The sequence below is a fragment of the Pelophylax lessonae genome, assembly GCF_965119305.1.
Source record: "Pelophylax lessonae genome assembly, chromosome: 1".
NCBI classification, from domain to species: Eukaryota; Metazoa; Chordata; class Amphibia; order Anura; family Ranidae; genus Pelophylax; species Pelophylax lessonae.
Genome location: NC_138768.1, coordinates 204,290,726 through 204,310,582, shown reverse-complemented (window position 1 = coordinate 204,310,582; position 19,857 = coordinate 204,290,726). Strand labels below are relative to the sequence as shown.

At 47.2% G+C, this 19,857-nt stretch overlaps 1 protein-coding gene across 1 annotated transcript; it reads left to right on the top strand.

Moving 5' to 3' along the window:
* Positions 1-13,622: 13,622 nt before the first annotated feature.
* Positions 13,623-16,257, top strand: LOC309544628 (uncharacterized protein; the record flags this gene model as incomplete). Its single annotated transcript, XM_082243535.1, has 2 exons — positions 13,623-13,953; positions 15,665-16,257. The coding sequence occupies 2 exons, from the start codon at positions 13,623-13,625 to the stop codon at positions 16,255-16,257; spliced, it is 924 nt and encodes a 307-aa protein (XP_082099661.1).
* Positions 16,258-19,857: the final 3,600 nt, after the last annotated feature.

The following is a 19,857-nucleotide window of genomic DNA, read 5'->3' as shown; positions in this document are numbered from 1 at the left end:
ACACACATCCACATATATTAAAATATGGCTTTTATATAACCAAAGATTGGATTTATGCATAGAGGAAATTGTTTTAAAGTAGTATATGTAAATAGAATGTACAGCTGCAAGAAAAAGTATGTGAACCCTTTGGAATGATATGGATTTCTGCACAAATTGGTCATAAAATGTGATCTGATCATCATCCAAGTCACAAAAATAGACAATCACAGTCTGCTTAAACTAATAACATACAAAGAATGAAATGTCGCCATGTTTTTATTGAACACACCATGTAAACATTCACAGTGCAGGTTGAAAAATTATGTGAACCCCTAGACTAATGACATCTTCAAGAGCTAATTGGAGTGAGATGTCAGCCAACTGGAGTCCAATCAATGAGATGAGATTGGAGGTGTTGGTTACAGCTGCCCTGCCCTATAAAAAACACGCACCAGTTCTGGGTTTGCTTTTCACAAGAAGCATTGCCTGATGTGAATGATGCCTCGCACAAAAGAGCTCTCAGAAGACCTACGATTAAGAATTGTTGACTTGCATAAAGCTGGAAAGGGTTATAAAAGTATCTCCAAAAGCCTTGCTGTTCTTCAGTCCACGGTAAGACAAATTGTCTATAAATGGAGAAAGTTCAGCGCTGCTGCTACTCTCCCTAGGAGTGGCCGTCCTGTAAAGATGACTGCAAGAGCAAAGCGCAGACTGCTCAATGAGGTGAAGAAGAATCCTAGAGTGTCAGCTAAAGACTTACAAAAGTCACTGGCAAATGCTAACATCCCTGTTAGCGAATCTACAATACGTAAAACACTAAACAAGAATGGATTTCATGGGAAGATACCACAGAGGAAGCCACTGCTGTCCAAACAAAACATTGCTGCACGTTTACAGTTTGCACAAGAGCACCTGGATGTTCCACAGCAGTACTGGCAAAATATTCTGTGGACAGATGAAGCCAAAGTTGAGTTGTTTGGAAGAAACACACAACACTATGTGTGGCGAAAAAGAGGCACAGCACACCAACATCAAAACCTCATCCCAACTGTGAAGTATGGTGGTGGGGGCATCATGGTTTGGGGCTGCTTTGCTGCGTCAGGGCCTGGACGGATTGCTATCATCGAAGGAAAAATGAATTCCCAAGTTTATCAAGACATTTTGCAGGAGAACTTAAGGCCATCTGTCTACCAGCTGAAGCTCAACAGAAGATGGGTGTTGCAACAGGACAATGACCCAAAGCATAGAAGTAAATCAACAACAGAATGGCTTAAACAGAAGAAAATACGCCTTCTGAAGTGGCCCAGTCAGAGTCCTGACCTCAACCCGATTGAGATGCTGTGACATGACCTCAAGAAAGCGATTCACACCAGACATCCCAAGAATATTGCTGAACTGAAACAGTTCTGTAAAGAGGAATGGTCAAGAATTACTCCTGACCGTTGTGCATGTCTGATCTGCAACTACAGGAAACGTTTGCTGCCAAAGGAGGTTTAACCAGTTATTAAATCCAATTGTTCCCATACTTTTTCCACCTGCACTGTGAATGTTTACATGGTGTGTTCAATAAAAACATGGCAACATTTCATTCTTTGTGTGTTATTAGTTTAAGCAGACTGTGATTGTCTATTGTTGTGACTTAGATGATGATGATCAGATCACATTTTTTGACCAATTTGTGCAGAAATCCATATCATTTCAAAGGGTTCACATACTTTTTCTTGCAGCTGTAAATGGCGGTGTTACTTCATGTAATATGTATATGAAAATAGCCCCCAGTGCCCGCATTCACAAGGAGAGGAACGGCCACAATTTGTGCCAATATTCACATTGCCAATAGGGGAGCAATACGGCCTCCGAATGAATAGGGTGTAGCAAAATGGCTGGAATTTGTGCCTATATTCACAACACCATTAGGGGAGCAATATGGCCTCTGGAAGAAGGAAATGGGTGTAGCAATATGGCGGCGGCATATCGATTGCTGATAGGACATTGTGGGCTATATATAGACCGGGAGTGCAGCAAGATGGCGCCGCTCCACGTGAGGAAACACGTAGGGCAGAGAATAGCATCAATACTTCACTTCCGGTTTGAGTGGTTCTCAGCCACGGTAACCGCGACCGCTGTACACAAACTGCCTAAACTGTAAGTTATTGTGTTTGTTTGAATAAATCATTTGAAATACTACACTATGGGGCATTCTATTCCTTCTTCCTGAGCATCACCAGACCCTACTAGATATCGGACAACAGTGAGGGGGGACACCCGCATATGGACAGTATGGTACCCTGCAAACGCCTTTACCCCTGTTGAAAGGGGTGGGCAATCTGGTGAGTGTAACTCCTAGTGGGGATCACGGGGGAAAGCACAGAAGACACGGATACAGTGTTCCACCTGCACAGATTTTCATTGATACAGCACTAAGGATACATTAGACTTTTTTACCATCACAATAGCTGCCAGATGGGACTGAATGAAGCACTTTAAAGACTATTATTGATTGTATTGTCACATTTTTTTGCACCTTTTTTGCACTATTTAGCACTTACTGGCAAACATAAACCACCATTAAATAGTCCCCCTGGTGGTCAATGAATAATAGCACTTTTGGATTTTTTCCTTCAGGGAGTATTTGTATTCTTGGCAACAATTATAGCATGTATAGCACTAGCACTTTCATTAGCACGTTGCACATATTTATTTAAATGTGGTATTTTATATTGGTATTTGTGATTTGAAGTTTGCTTTTATTTATTCATGCGCAAAAGCACTTTATGGAAAACACCACTACATGGGCAACATTTATATGATTTTAATATTTATTTTTTCACATGGTGATACATATTCCCTTTTAAATAGGTAGCGCCATAGACCAACACTTTACACTAACACTCTGAGGTGCCAATGTCCGTGCGCTGTGACCCCAAAGGTGAATGCGTCTATGGAGTTTAGAGAACAACTGTCTGTGGACCACTTGGTGCCCCCCCCAATGAAAATGGAGCGGCGTCATGCGCTTCAGAGACAGCAACACACATCCACAGCATCTGGCTCCCAGTTGGGCACTTCCATCCAAGCGTGGGGAGGCCCACTAGAAGCTCACGCTGTCCAAATAAAGGGGCAACTGAATGGCATAATCGCAACACCACAATATCGCAATATAATCGAATAAACTAAAAGAATCCCTAAAAATGCAACCTGTATATGCAATTCATAAGTGAATCAATAATATTACCATGAACAAGTGCAAACAAAGTTTGAAACCTTCCTCCTTAGTCTCCTTTTATAAATAGTATTGGTGAATACTAATACACATGAATATAAGTGGATCATATACTGTATCAATATCATAAATTCAAACCCTGGCTCCTAGGTATACTATAAAACAGTGAAAATAAATGTGAAACACAATGTGTAATGTGAAATAAATGCAAAATCACAATATTACAGTATAATCACATAAACTAAAAAAGTCCTTATAAGTGCAATATGTATATACAACTCATAAGTGAGTCCATGATAATAATCCATAATCAGAAAAGTGCTGATGCTTCGGTGATCCCCGCCACCTCTCAACTAATGCACTTACCTCTATGTTTGAACTCTCTTACTAGGTCAAATTTCACCTTCCCCTATATGCTGGGATATGCACGGTGGCCTCCTCTTGTGTCCTCCTCCTCCTCATCTGTTCCACTGTATATCCAGATACCCTTTCTTTAGTTGGGTGTGTGGTCCTTTTGAACTGTGTTTTTTCCTCCATATAAGGAATCATGCAAAAAAAAAAAGCGGTAACTTACATTTAAATTTAAAGCAAACAGTTCTTGTAATAGACAGCAGAATACAAAGGTTCTCACATCACTTCCTCTGTGCAGCAGTGTCACCTGACTCCTCCTACGTGTGTCATTACGGTCACGTGACTTCATCAGGGGTATCAGGACCCTTTTTCTGCCACTAGTTCTGTCCCTTCCAGGTGGGGTACCTGACCTTATTCTACCCACACGAAAAATGCATGCCAAGCCTGGGAGCCGGGACCCTAAATAGGCTCTGCTTGACCCAATATGGCTGTTAGTCACATGGGGTAGCAGCATCCAATTGGATCGCTTCCCTAGTGACTGAGAAAACCATAGAGGAACCATGTTCCTCTTGAATCCTTCTCCAACTGGAGTGCCACTGAGGAAGAATGCCACCTGCAGTGGAGAAAGTAGACTGCACCTGCCTACATATCACTCAGTCTGCCGTCCACCTGCTGTAAATGTACTGTGGGTGGGCAGCAAATGGTTAATAAAAAAGGTAAAACAACAAAAATATTTGAAAGCGAACAGTGCCTTTAAAAACAAAATGTAATGGGTTTGGGGACATGTTTATTTTACATATTCTTTATATTCTGCAAATCCAGGTATGCCCAAATACTGGGTCTGCCTCCTCCTAGCTAAATGAAACATGGGGGCTGCTCAAACCTAGTGTAGCACCCTCCTAGGTAGGTGCTAGTGAGAAAGTATAGTTTTGAGCTCTGTCTGCTTACCAGAGGGACTGTAGGTGAATCTATATTGTTCTCTGCCTACCAGATAGCAAGATCTGTTAGTGAGGTCTGCTCATTGTGCTCAGTATGTGATTCATTCAGTCTAGAGAGTGTTTCACGCTGGTTCAATAGGGTGGCATGTTGGACAGCGGGAAGGAACCTGACGAATGGGTGCATAGGCTTTTAAAAAGTCCTGATGATTGGCAGAGGGCAGGCTGCATGTTGGGATACTGTATAAAAGCCAGGAACACATGTGCTCAGGGTCTTTTGTTGGAGACTGCCTCCTCCTCTGTAGAGGTGCCATGTGGTCTCAGGAGGTCGTTTTGAGGGCTGGAGGAGTGGTCGATAGGAGCTGAAACCAGAGGTCCAGGGAAACTGACTGAGAGGGGAGACACTGGAGGTCCTGTTTCTGCAGTATTGTGAGTACGGGAACTCGTGTCAAGGGGCCTTACCTGAGGGGGGCCACCCCTACTCAAAGGATAGTCAGTGGACGGTTGTAAGCAGGAAGAGGGTGCTAGGGAGATAGGTGATCCTGAAGATAGGTGATCGTCCATCAACTCCCCATGTTAGAGACAGTAAAGAAAACTGAGGTGTCTGTTGAGGTTTATCAGTAATTGTTTTGATTTATGCGAACTTGTGGATAAAACAGGATTTATGTACTTAAGGTAAAATTATTTTCTTGGAGTTCAGTAGGGGGCATAGATATAATTTTGAGACAAGGGGGTTATACTGCTGTCTACAGAATGTTGGACACTAGAAAAAAGCTATTTATTAGTCAGCCAGACTAATGCCCAGTACACACGATCCGAAAATCGGACGACGCTCCGTCCGTTTTTGTTTGGTTGCTAGGAACGCTCAATTATATTCGCAAATGGGAGAGGTTACTTACGATACGAATTTTCTCGGACGATGATTCAAAAGCTTCCGGTATGCGTAACCACGCCATAGCGTGTGAGAAGAAATGATGTCTACTGCTCATGCGCTGTCTACTGCTCACCATTTTTTTCGGACGAACAACATACTGATAATACGATTATCGTACGATGTGTTATAATACGATCAAAATTTTTATGCTTGCACGACCGGATAATATCGGGCGAACTGTCGTGATCGCCTCTCGTAAGCTGTGTACTAACGATCAGATTATCGTCCGATCTTTTCACAAGCGTTATTTTTCGTCCGATTTTCGGATTGTGTGTACGGGCCAATAACCTCTCACACTCCTATTATGCTTCGTGCCAACCTTCTCTCTTTGGCACTTTCAAGTGTTTTTTGTAAGTAGTGGTATTTGTGATTTTTTTTCTCTCTTCCTCCTTTTCTTGCAGCTCCTGGGGGATAGGGGGTTTCTTGAAAGCTTGGTTGGGGCTAGCCAGAGGAGAGTCTGCAGTGGGGCATGGAACCGGCCTCTGCTCAGACACAGCTTACACCATCCATGCTGGGGGAGGCCTGGGCTCTATCCTTGTCTTTATCCCACACTTAGTAGGTCAGTGGCAGAGACTTTTTACTTCTCTTCACCAGGAATTCTTTAGGCCTGTCTGTGGCAGAAGCGGTGCAGCCTTTTTATGGGGCATCAGAGTGGCCCGGTGGGCAATTGCCACCCCGCCCCCTGGCCCAGTCCTTCCCTGGCTTTAACCCTACACACTCTTCTCCTTCTACACACCATTCCCCCTTTTCAACACACACACCGCCTCTCCCCCCCCCCCACCTGTACACATTGCTCCCCTTCCTGTACACACTACCCCACTTTTAACAATAGACACTGCCCCCCCCCCTACAAATTTTTCTTTTAAATTTCCCTGCTTGCCTTGTGATTAATTTTTGTCCATGCATTAGAGTTTAGCTTCCCATTTGAAACACATAGAAATGAGGAAGAAGCTTACCTTTTTTTATATATAAAAGTGCCCCTGGGTATACCATGGGATTAATACTAATGGTAGCTTCTTAGTTTTGCAGGTCAGGCAGGCTTTAGGAAACCATGCAGAACCCGGAGTCATAATTTCCATTCAGAAGTGCAACATCAAGCACTTTGCGAGGAGCCAGAATATACCTTATGCTTATCATTTGGGATTGAATTAAACCAGCAAAGCATTGAAGGCTGCCATCTATTTGTGCTTTTCTCAGCATCTTTGGCTTATTTATGCCATTGCTGAATAATTCCAGGGACAGCAAATATTTAAATTATTCCTCAGCCCTCTGAAGATGTGTCAGAAAGGGGGGAGAGGAGACGACTGACTCGGCCTGTCCCTTTCCTCCTTTTCTTCTTTACACACTCAATACTACAATGGGCACTGTGCACGAGGGAAATGACTTGTACAGAATGTGTCGCCTCTCCTCCGGACATGCTTCCTGGCTCCTTGCTGCACTGCATTAGCTAACACTCACACAATGGGCTTCATGTTTAAAGTTGTTTGGATTCTTGTATCCTGCCTTCCTGTCATCCTTTTCAGCATTTATCAAGCTTTAATCTGATGTACTGTAATTGTACCATTAATAACTGTTACTGGATGAAAGGAGCATAAGAGCTTGTACAGCAATCTATTCATTAACAATAAAGTTGACAGTTTATTTAGACTGTCAGAGGACATTTTGCGAGCTATATACTATGACAGCACAACAATGGAGTACGCCTGTAACTCCTGATGTTCCACATAGCACAATTGCTGTTAATTTTCCAATGCAGTACTATGGAAGTTTATTTCACAGAAAAATGCAGACCGAGAGCAGCTAACTGAAATGCAGTATCTTCAACTTATTGCAACTCCCTCCTCGTTGACCTAACTTTACATAGGCTTCAGTTTATCATAAATATTACTGCAAGACCCATCCACCTTAACAAGCATTCAGGGCCTGCCACCCAGTGGTGGCCCGTTCATTGGGGGTGCAGGGGCGCCGCCCACCCCCATCCATGCATCTGGCCCCCTAATCTACATGCAGGGCGCTGGATGCATGGATTCCAATAGGGGATTTTTTTTTTTTTTTAAAGCATGTGATTAGAGCCTGAGGCTCTAATAGGCTTCAAAAAGGCTGGGCTCGGGCGCAGAGCACTGCGCCCTGAGCCCACACAGTTGTTTGGGAATAGCAAATAAATATTCGCTATTGTCACACTGATTCTCCTCCCAGCCAATCAGGAAGAGGGTTGTGAGACCGCCTTTCCCGATTGGCCAAAAGGAGAAGCGATCTAACTGGCCACTGGCCAGGAAGAGGGAGGAGACACATGGCTGGAGGAGAAGCAGAGCGGCTCAGCCATCCAGCACTCCCTGGTTCAGACAGGAGGAAGGAGGAGGTAAGGAGGCAGGCCGGCCATTCGGGGAGGGGGGGGGGGTATGGTGTGTTTTGCCTGCCTGCCGGCCGTCAGGGGTGAGAGAGGGGAGGGAAGGGGGGGTGGTGCGTTGGTTCACCCCCCCAAATTACCGAGCATCAGCCGCCACTGCTGCCACCCCTCTCTGTAAAGTCCCTCCACTGGCTTCTGCTTGTCCCACTAATAAAATTGAAAATGCTAATGTAACACTATGAGGTTGATTTACTAAAAGCAAATAGACAGTTGCTCCAGAGCTTAGTAAGTGAGGCAAAGCTTCACTTTGCAAAAAAACACCCAATCACGTTCAAGAAAAATAAAAAAAAAACAGCAATTTTATTAACCCCTTTCATGCCAGTGTCATTTACACAGGAACAGTGAAAATTATTTAGCACTGATCACTGTATTAATGTCACTGGTCCCCCAAAAAGTTTCACAATAGTGTCATATTTGTCCGCCGCAATGTCGCAGTCCTGATCGCCGCCATTACTAATAAAAAAATAATAAAAAATAAAAAGTCCAAAAATCTATCCCATAGTTTGTAAACGCTATAACTTTTGCACAAATGAATTAATGTACGCTTTTTGGGATTTTTTTTTTACCAAAAAAATATAGCAGAATACAAATTGGCCTAAACTGATAAAAAAATTCGATTTTTTTATTTTTTTATTGGGAATATTTTATAGCAAAAAGTAAAAAATATTGTGTTTTTTTCAAAATTGTCGCACTTTTTTGTTTATAGCGCAAAATCTAAAAACCGCAGAGGTGATCAAATACCACCAAAAGAAAAAATGACATCAATTGTATTTGGGTACAGCATCGCACGACCGCACAATTGTCCATTAAAGTAATGCAGAGCTAAATCGCAAACAATGGCCTGGTCATTAAGGGGGTAAAACCTTGTGGAGCTGAAGTGGCTACATATTTCATTAGCATATTAATGAGAGGGAAGGAGGAATCAGGGAGAGCAAAAATAAAGCGGATGAAACTTTAGCTTCAAGTCACAGAAAATGTATGTACCTAGAGGAGTTAATGATGTAATGTCCCCATCACAGTCACACATGACCACTAGGGCCAAGTTTTACAATTTTAGGTGCAAGCCAGTTAATCTACTGCTATGTCTTTGGTTGGTAGGAGGAAATTATAACACCCAATGAAACTCCATGGAGATTGATTCTAAGCACAGTTAGACTGGCCATACATGGTTCAAATCTCGGCTAGTTCAGCAGGAACCAGCTGTGATTTGAACCATTAAGGATCAGGGTGAATGTACCAAGTTGATCGATCGCTGCTATAGCCGCTATTGATAATCACTGTCTTCTCCACCCTCCTGCTGGGAGAAGACAATTCATCAACTGTCTGTGTTGATGGGGGAATCGTGCAAATTTCTTTCCTGCAACCAATTCACACTGTCTATGGCCTGCCTAACTTGGGGGTAAGGCAAGAATGTTAACCCTGTAGCTGCCAAGCTGTCCATTTTGACTTTAGACTTTCTTCAGTTAAAGCATTTGTTACTCTAACACTTCATATTCCTGATATGTGCCTGCTCTGCCACGTCCTTGTATTAGAAAGTCTCCTGTTCTCTTTGTATTGCTTCCTTTATATGAAATCTCTGGTGATTCTGCCAATCCCTCTGCTTTCCTATTAAAAACTGACCACACTAAGCAGGGGAGCACAGCATCTTCAGTTCTCTGACTGTGCTGGGAACTAAGTATGCTCTCCTTTAATGATCAGACTTGTCCTGATCGACCCCGCTGCACAGCCATTCACTGGAAAGCTCAGTGTGCTGCTGCTTCTCTTCCCCCCAGCTCTAATGCAGCTGAGAACAGAGGGAATGTGATTCCTTATAAAAAAGGTAAAAAATGTATTTATCATTTTTTATTTTTTTTCTTATATCTATACACAAATGTTTGCCTTTTATTTCTATTTTAAATGGAATAGGCTGTTTTACAAGGTGATCATTTACAATCACTTTGCATGGTATTTTAAGTGAAAAGCTACATTTAGCTACAATATATATAAAAAGAAAATCGCAGTGTGAAAGCAATGTAATATAGCAGGCAATCCACTCTCAAAGCCAGCATCTCTCCCTAGTTACTGTATCACTGTCCCTGCAGTATTCTAAATCCTATTATGCTTAATGGGAAAACATGTATTACAAGAAACTATTACAATCCATTTCAGCATGCATCCTTGAGCCAAGATTTATTTATCTGCCAATGGTGAAAACAAAACAGGCTTGGAAATACAGTTTTCCAGCAAGTGACTGTTTCGTTTTCACTGCTGTGCCAATTTAAAAAAAGACCCCAAACCAAAACTTTCATTTTTAAAGCATATCAGGATCTTTAAAAAAGGCAACATAAGCTTTTCTGTCCTAGGAGGGTAATATAAAACTGCAAAGATGTAAGAACGTATTATCAATAATTTGATTACTTAAGGGCTGATTAATAACAGAGAGAGGATATTGCTATCTGATCTCTAGAAAACATTGTAATATTTAGCCCACACTGTTTTTGTATTTAAAGTGGAGTTCCGGCCTATTTTGCAACTTTAGTGATTCCTCGAGTGCTCGCTATGCTGATCAACAATTGGGTATTTTCAATTTTTTTCGAGGGTCCCTTACCTTATTTTGAGGGCATTTTTCATTGTACTTCCTCCTTCTCCCCCCTCTGTGATCGCGGCCACCGACATCACTTCCGCCTTTGCATTGCATCCTGGGGGAGCTGTTTGTCATCACTCCCAGGAGGCTGGAATCAGGAAGAACTCCCAGAACACTCCCTGGAATCAGGAAGAAGGACACAGCAGATTACACTGCGGCTTTAGATGCCCACATCCAAGATGGCTGCGCCCAGACAGCGTTTTTAAAAGAAAGATTTTGACTAAAATCCAATACCGTACACCTTGTAAGTATGAGAATAGCGGTTCTGTAAAGAGCGATGGATTAGTATTATAGAGGTATTTTTAGTTAAAAAAGGGATTTAAGGCTGGAACTCCGCTTTAATGAATCATTTATAAAATTCAGTGTGGAGTGTGCAGTGTAAAAGAAAGTCGTATACCTGCTCAACCTGACAGTACAGCCCGGAGCAAAAGAACAAAAGAAATAGGCGGAGGGATAGCATGACTTGGCCATCAGTGGAATTGTCTCTGAAAGGGTTAACATGTTAGGCAGTCTGGGGTTTGTCCTTCTATTGGTCAGGACAGCTAAGGGAGGGGCTGTTAAAGGGGGGAAGTGAGCTCACTGTAGTCTTTCCCGCGATTGGTCAGGGCAGCTAAGGGAGGGGCTGTAGAAGGGGGGAAGTGAGCTCACTGTAGTCTTTCCCGGGCTTCAGTTCCAGCGTGGGTGAAGAAGCATTAGAAGCATTCGGATCGTCTGCTGCTGTCGGGTATTGTGGCCCCCCCCTCCCCCCCGCTATTGCCCCGCACTGCCTGACTATCTCCCCGTGCCTCCTCCACCTCCTTACTGCTTTTAAGCCCCATGTCAGACGCTCGGTCCCTCGTGGAGCAGCTGCGGTCCATGGCTGAGTCCATGGGACAGGACTGGCTGCAGCAGCAGGTCTCCGGACTGCTTGCCCCGGCCGCAGCGAATGCAGGGGGGAGACGTGCTCGGAGGACTCGTCCCCCGGAGCGCTTCAGCCCCCCCTCCCTCTAGACCCTCCAGGCACTGGGAGGAATCCCCGTCATCGGCGGAGCTCTGCAGGTGGGGGCTGCAGCCACACTCTCTCCCCCCCCCCCACCTGTGCGTCGTGGGCATCCAGAACATGTGGCTGCCTCCCCTGTGGATGCTCCGGCAGAGGGGGCAGCCCGGCGTGGGATGGTCAGTGCGGCGGGCTCCGGTCAGTCCGGTAGAGCGGCCGGAGGCCCCTCCCGCCCCAGGGCCTCTTCATCATCTTGTCGGGATCTCGGTCAGGGCAGATCCCCTCCCCCCAGCACCAGCAGGAAGAGGAAATCGTGGGGGTCTGCCGTGCGGTCGGGGGACTGCAGTCGTCTGAGCCGGGATGGTCGATCGAGTCCGGGAGCGGTCGGTGCGGCCGTGCCAGACCTTTCTACCGCAGATGCCCTGCATGAATCATCCAGGTCCGAAGGCGAGCTGTCCAGCGCGGAGGAAGAGGCGGCGCCACGTCCGGCGGCAGCGATGGAGTCCGGTGACGCGGCTGTGGGGTCCGTTCCTAGTCAGCCCGGTGAGTACAATTTTGCTTCCTTGTTTTCTTCACAGAGTGTGCAGTCTTCTGGGGGGGTGAGTGGGGGGGGGTGGGGGTCCCCGGGGCGGGTCTAGTGGCGCCTTCTCCCGCTGTGAGCGGGTTCTCCTCGCCCCAGACAGCGGGCATGGCGTCTGCCGTGCCTGCTTCCGTCGCAGCGTTTCAGGAGCTGGTGGCGGGTTTGCGGGTTTTGGTACGACGTTTGGACGCGGCTGCTCCTCCCGCAGCGTCGCCGGTGTCGGCTTGGGTGGCTGCTTCGCCTGTGGTTGGCGTGGCGGTAAATCAGGGGCAGGCTGCCCCCCCTGCTGTGGTTCCGTCTGGTGCGGCTCTGGCGGGGGCGCGGTGGGTGAGCGGCCCGCGGCCGAGGCGTCTAAGGACGCTGGCAAGGGCGCGGATTCTGTGCGTTTGGCGGACTCCGCCAAATGCGAGGTTTATGTTTGTTTTGAGGGTCCTTTGGGCGCCCATCTCAAACCGGAGGTGCGGGAAAAGATTTTGAAAGGGGACTATGTGGAGATTTTTACCCTTTTGCCCTTAGAGAAGTTTAATCTGGACCGGATTAAGCCTGAGGAGTCCAAGAAGGAGGATGAGGAAAAGCGCCGGTATCGCCTTATTCCGCGGACGTTTAGCAATTGGCTACAAGCGTTTGCCATTTTTGCTAGCGTGATTGGGGAGAAGCACCCCGAGAATTGTTCACCTTTATTCTGCTATCTTAATGCCATCGGCGAGGCCCACAGGGTGTATGGGGGTGTAGCCTGGTTGCGGTATGATGAGCAGTTCCGTCAGCGGAAGGCGGTGCGGCCGTCGTTGCGTTGGGATCATAAGGACATCGGTCTATGGATGAACCTTATGACCTCGGCGCGGGCCTCCTCTTCGTTTTTTCCAGGGGGGGCCGGGAGTCCGACCACCCCAGGACAGCCGGCCACAAAACGACGGGGTTGCTGTTGGCAGTTCAACGAGGGTACATGTAAATTTGGCGCCAGCTGCCGTTACAAGCACGAATGCTCCCACTGTGGCGGATCCCACCCCTTGTCCCGGTGCTTTAAGGCAGGCAAGTCCCGTTCCGGCGACGCTTCGGGAAAAAGGGTGGACTCCGGTGAGGGTGGACAGGATGGCCCCCTTCCTAAATAGGTACCCGGATCGACAGGCCGCTCGCTTGTTGGAGGCGGGTTTCTCGGGGGGTTTTGTCATTCCTTGCTCCCTGGCTCGGATTCCTCCCCTGGCTGACAATTTGCGGTCGGCTCAGTTGCACTCCGCGGTGGTTTCGGAGAAACTCGCCAAGGAAGTGGCGTTGGGGCGTATGAGCGGCCCCTTTTCTGTCCCTCCTTTGCCTGATTTGGTGGTCTCCCCATTGGGGGTGGTCCCTAAGAAGGAGCCTAATAAGTTTCGGCTGATACACCACCTTTCTTTTCCGAAGGGTGGGTCGGTCAATGATGCCATTGCCCCAGAGTCATGCGCGGTTTCATATACCTCTTTCGATGCTGCGGTCTTCTGGGTCCGGCACTACGGCAGGGGTTCTCTGATGGCAAAGACTGATATTGAGTCAGCTTTTCGGCTATTGCCGGTTCATCCGTGCAGTTTTCATCTTTTGGGTTGTAGATGGTCTGGGGGTTTCTATGTGGATCGCTGTCTACCTATGGGGTGTTCCATTTCCTGCGCCTTGTTCGAGACCTTCAGTTCCTTTGTGGAATGGGTGGTCCGGGATGTGGCGGGGGTGAATTCGGTCATCCATTACTTGGACGACTTCCTGTGCGTTGGCCCACCTTCTTCTAAGCTCTGTGGTGTACTGCTGGCTACGGTTCAGCACATACCAGAGCGTTTCGGTATTCCACTGGCGGCGGATAAGACGGAGGGCCCTCTCGCCGTCATAAAATTCTTGGGGATCATTATAGATTCCCAGGCCATGGAATGTCGCCTGCCGGTGGACAAGCTGTCGGCTCTCAAGGATGAGGTGCGGGTGGTTGCCGGTAAGCGTAAGGTACAGCTTCGCGAATTGCAATCGCTCCTGGGCAAGCTGAATTTCGCTTGCCGCATTATGCCGATGGGCCGGGTTTTTTGTCGCCGGCTCTCTTCTGCCACGGCTGGGATACAGTCCCCCGGGCACTTTATTCGTTTGACGGGGGAGCACGCAGCTGACCTGAGGGTGTGGCAGGTTTTCCTGGACACGTTCAATGGGCGGTCGTTGTGGATGGACGGGCCGGTCAGCAACAGTGATATTGATCTTTTCACCGACGCGGCCGGGTCGGCCGGGTATGGTGCATACTTCGGGGGGCGTTGGAGTGCGGAACGATGGCCGGAAGACTGGCGGGGGGCAGGTTTTTTGTGCAATCTGGTCCTCCTGGAATTGTTTCCAGTTCTAGTGGCCATTGAGTTGTGGGGGGGGTTGTTTCGTGACAAGAAAGTCCGTCTCCACTGCGATAATTTGGGGGTTGTCCAAGTCATCAATACTCTGTCTGGGTCTTCTCCGCCGGTGGTGCGGCTCCTGCGTCATCTGGTATTGCGTTGTCTGCAATTGAATGTCTTTCTGTATGCTGTGCATCTCCCGGGGGTGAAAAACACTTTGGCTGATGCATTGTCTCGTTTTCAGTTGGACAGGTTCCGGGAGTTGGCACCGGGAGCGGAGCGACACGGCACCCCTTGTCCACGACGGCTTTGGAAGATTGCATTGGCATCGCCTCCGGGTTGATTCGCGGCTCCTTGAGTGGGTCCACGTGGTCTGCCTACACCAAGGTTTGGCGGGAGTGGGGGGCCATGTTACTTGAGGCAGGGGTGGATATGCTCGGGACAGAGGTCAGGAATCTTTTGATCTATTTTATCTGCTTGAATTTCACGGCGGGGGTGTCGGTTTCTGCGGTCAATCGTAAACTATCGGCTATTGCTTTTCTGTGTAAGTTGAGGGGTGTTGCGGACTTTACCAAAGATTTTTTGGTTCGGCAGGCGCTGAGGGGTTATCGGCGGGGTTCCCCAAAGCTTGACGGGCGCCGGCCGATCACGTTTGAGCTCCTGCAGATGTTGTTCGCCCAGGTGGGCGGGGTGTGTTTCTCCAGTTTTGAAGTCCTTTTGTTCCGGGTCGCCTTTGCACTGGCCTTTTACGTGGCTCTTAGGGTGAGCGAGCTCGTCAGCTCCTCTAGGGCGGCACAAGGGGGATTACAGATGGCGGATGTTCACAGCGATGGTTCTTCCGTGGCTTTGATTATCCGCCGTTCAAAGACGGACCAAGTCGGCAGAGGCGCATCCGTGCGCCTTGGCCACATACGGGGCTCGCCCATTTGTCCGGTTTCGGCGTTTCTCGAATATCTTAGGGTTCGACCGGCTGGGTCCGGTTCTTTCCTGGTGCACGCGGACGGGTCGGCCCTGTCCACTTTTCAATTTGTTTCGGTGATGCGCCATTGTCTTACGGCCGCAGGCTTGCAGGCACTGCAATATTCTTCCCACTCATTCCGCATCGGGGCTGCTACAGAAGCTGCTAGGTGGGGTTTGGATGAGTCTGTTTTACGGCGTATTGGTAGGTGGGAGTCAAACAGATTCAAGCTTTATGTCCGCCCCCATTTGGTGTAACCGCGGTTCTTGCGGGGTTTCTTTTTTGCTTGTTATTTGCTTAATATGCTTGTTTTGCCCCCTTTTTTCCTTTCTCTGGCGCTGTTTCGTAGTGTTATCGTTGGTCTGTTTTCGTTTCAGGTGCGGTGGCCCTCGTGTGGATTTTGGGACACTCTTTTGTCTATTGGGGGGCCAGACGGGCGGATGTTCGGCCGCAAGGGCGACAGCTTGGTATCCCTCGGTCTGAGGCTACCGTCCGGTGGATCGGCGTTCCAGGCATGTTGTGGGGCAGGGTGCTTCCAGAGGTACACAGGGTATCCCGGTTGGACAGGGCCCCGGACGTTTTAGTCATCCACTCCGGCGGCAACGATATGGGTGTTAGGTCTTGCCGCCACCTGATTCGGGACGTCAAGTTTGACATTCTCCGGCTACGCATGGAGTTCCCGGACACGGTGGTGGTATGGTCGGACATTGTGGGCCGCGCGTCTTGGCGTCAGGCCCGGTCCGTGGAAAAGTTGAACAAAGCCCGGGTGAAGGTCAATAAAGAGGTTTCCAGGTTTCTCGTGCGTAACGGGGGGTTCGTGGTCAGACACAGGGAGTTGGAGGTTGATACATGGCGGTATTTGCGCAGTGATGGGGTGCACCTCAATGCGGTGGGCATAGATCTTTGGGCCCTGGGTCTGCAGGAGGGGATACAGAGAGCGTTAGGTTTTTGGCGGGGCACAATGGTGTGAGGTTTCCCACCTTGTGCTGTGGCGGTTGGGGGTCTTTGGAGGTGTGTCTGGTAAAACCTGCTGTACTCAGCAGCTGAGGGACCCATCTAAGGTATGGAGTCACCTGGGGAATGCCATGTTAATAGATGGGTTAACTGGTATTTTAAATTGGGAGGTATCTGCTGTGTGTTGAGGTCGTCCCCGAGCCGGTGCTGCGGCTGGGGACAGTTAAGAGTTACACAGATACACAAAATGGTACTTGGTATTTGGGGCCTCCAAAGATCGGCAACCTTATGTGATCTTTTATTTGAATATTTTGGTTCCAGTTTTAAGGAACGTGTTATATATATTTTGTTATTGGTTAATAAATGGCCACGTTGGCCAATTTTACTCCAATAAAGGTGTCTGTGTATTTATTGCAGGAAGTTCATTGAAAGGGTTTGGGATTTGAGATAAGGGTTATGGTAAGTGTCCAAATTTCATCTGGGGTGCCTTAGTCAAGTACAGCCCGGAGCAAAAGAACAAAAGAAATAGGCGGAGGGATAGCATGACTTGGCCATCAGTGGAATTGTCTCTGAAAGGGTTAACATGTTAGGCAGTCTGGGGTTTGTCCTTCTATTGGTCAGGACAGCTAAGGGAGGGGCTGTTAAAGGGGGGAAGTGAGCTCACTGTAGTCTTTCCCGCGATTGGTCAGGGCAGCTAAGGGAGGGGCTGTAGAAGGGGGGAAGTGAGCTCACTGTAGTCTTTCCCGGGCTTCAGTTCCAGCATGGGTGAAGAAGCATTCCCGCCCGCCCGCCCCTACATTGGGATGTCTGTTTCATGTGTTTATGTGCTGATTTTCGGTTGGGGGTCTTTGGAGGTGTGTCTGGTAAAACCTGCTGTACTCAGCAGCTGAGGGACCCATCTAAGGTATGGAGTCACCTGGGGAATGCCATGTTAATAGATGGGTTAACTGGTATTTTAAATTGGGAGGTATCTGCTGTGTGTTGAGGTCGTCCCCGAGCCGGTGCTGCGGCTGGGGACAGTTAAGAGTTACACAGATACACAAAATGGTACTTGGTATTTGGGGCCTCCAAAGATCGGCAACCTTATGTGATCTTTTATTTGAATATTTTGGTTCCAGTTTTAAGGAACGTGTTATATATATTTTGTTATTGGTTAATAAATGGCCACGTTGGCCAATTTTACTCCAATAAAGGTGTCTGTGTATTTATTGCAGGAAGTTCATTGAAAGGGTTTGGGATTTGAGATAAGGGTTATGGTAAGTGTCCAAATTTCATCTGGGGTGCCTTAGTCATGTCAAATTGATCATAAAAGGGAAGGCAAATGATTTGAAGGACCTCCTCCTATCCATATTTTCAAGCATTCAACTCCTGCACAAGGCACTACTTTCCAAAAAGCTTTATTGAAAATCAGATAAATACAATAAAAAAGGCATAGTCCACTAATGCATTTCAGTGGCTGGCATCCTTAATCATAGCTATCATAGCGTCATATGCGAGATTTACACTGTTATACTTGGATTGTGCAGCGTTCCATGGAGTTCTCTTTGCATAATGCTGTAGATAGCACTCCATGATTGGAGCAGAGGCAGGTCACATGACTTTAGTATGAGCATGTCATATGGCTGAGCTTTCCTCCACCTGATTTTTTTTTTCTCTCCCCATTTATTAATTTGAATTGAGCCTCACTTGCTGTGCAGTACATCCCTTTACAGCAGGGTTTCTCAACCAGGGGTTCGTGGAACCCTAGGGTTCCTCCAGAGGTTGCTAGGGGTTCCTTGGGCAATGAGTAATTTCTGCCTCTCAGATGAGTTCCCACTGACACCATTGAACTTTTTAGCTATCGGGAAGGAGGTAATTCTTACCAATGACCACCAGTGTAAGTAGCATTCTTCCCATTGACCATCACACTAATGTATCATGTGTTGTAGATAGTGATTTTTATCAGGGGCTCCCTGAAACCTGAAAGTTATATTTTAACTTTTCATTTCTTAATTTTTTAATTCTTCGGTGTTGGAAAGGTTGAGAAAGGCTGCTTTACAAGGTCACATGTTCAGTCCAAGGCTCAGCAGGATCATGTACTACAGCCATCTCACACTGCAGAGCACTGAGTTTCAATGGTCAAATAATGAGCGACCACAAAATCAGTACAGCTGAGCTGGTTATATGCTGCACAAATAAATGATTGTTTGTTAGTTTACAGATTTTTTGTTAGTATAGTGCACCTCCCGGACATGACAGGTTCGTGATGTCACAATGTGGCTGGGTCTCCAGGTGATGTCACCGCATAGCCATGCCCCACAGTTACAGTATATAAGAACTGTCAGACACCCGAGCTGACAGAATGGTGGGAGTCTTTGTCGGGGCAACAGCGTTTTTTTTTTTTTTTTCGGGTCTGCCATCGTGATTGACATTGCAGCTACCACGGGGGACATTATTCTTTTTTAATAAAGGACCTGCCAAAAACTGCCTCCTGTTTTTCTTACACTACACTGCTTTTTTTTTTGGGTGAATGGGTAGGGGTACTATGTTCCCCATACTCCTTCACATTGAGGGGGCAGGATCTGGGGGCCCTCTTTTGAAAGGAGGCTTCCAGATTCTAAAAGCCCCCTGCCCACAGACCCCCACAACCTCAGCCCAGAATTGAGGGGAAGAAACCCTTGTCCCCATCAACATGGGTACAAGGTGCTTTGGGGTGGGGGGGCAGAGGCCTCCTGCACTGAAGCACCCTCTAATGATGAGGGCATGTGGCCTGGTATGGTTCAGGAGGGGAGGCTCGCCCATTCCCCCTTCTCCTGGCCTGCCAAGTTGCATCATGCTCAGATTTTGGGGGGGGGGGGCACGTGTTTTTTTTTTTTTTTAATCTTGGCGTTTTCCCTCAAATCTGGTATGTATTTTTCTTTAGGGGGAGGGGGGCCCAACGCTGTTTTGTTGTGGGGTTTCCCCTCAAGACCTATGTTGCGCTCATCTCAAAGTCAGATCAAAACCGGATCCCATTTATTAAAGTCGGATCAATTTCAGACCAATGTCAGAAGAGGGATGGCCTCATTAGTATGCTTATATGTATGCTTGTATGTATAATCAGAAGGTGGTGAGCTGGGTGGTGTCAGCAGTGTAAGAATTATTTGTAACAAAGGAAGTGGTGTCATCCTCCTGGATGTGCAATGCAAATCTCAGAACTGGATGGACAGAAATAAAAATCCCTTGGAAGAAAAATATCTCTTATATATGTATTCAGATGTTTGCATGTTTTGTTTTAACAGTCTTGCTGGGGTTAATAGAAGGCCTAAAAAATACATTTTTTGCTCAAGGCTCCCATCAGTACTGTTCTCATACTTAGAGGCATCCATGATCTCCATTCAAACAAAACAATAATTATAGCTGATAGGTAATACTTCTTCTATCCTGACTATCCAGCATGCAGAAAAGCAAGTTTCTTGTTCTGCGTATAAATACTGTGGTCTCTATACAGAGGTCTAATATGCTCCCTGCTGCCTCAAGCCTAGAGCTTTCCAGTTAGCAGTGAGCATGCACTTTGCTGATTGCAGAGCTTTAGGTCTGATGCAACAGGAGTGCGTTGGACCTCTGCAGAGAGACCACTGCTTTCCACACAGAAAAC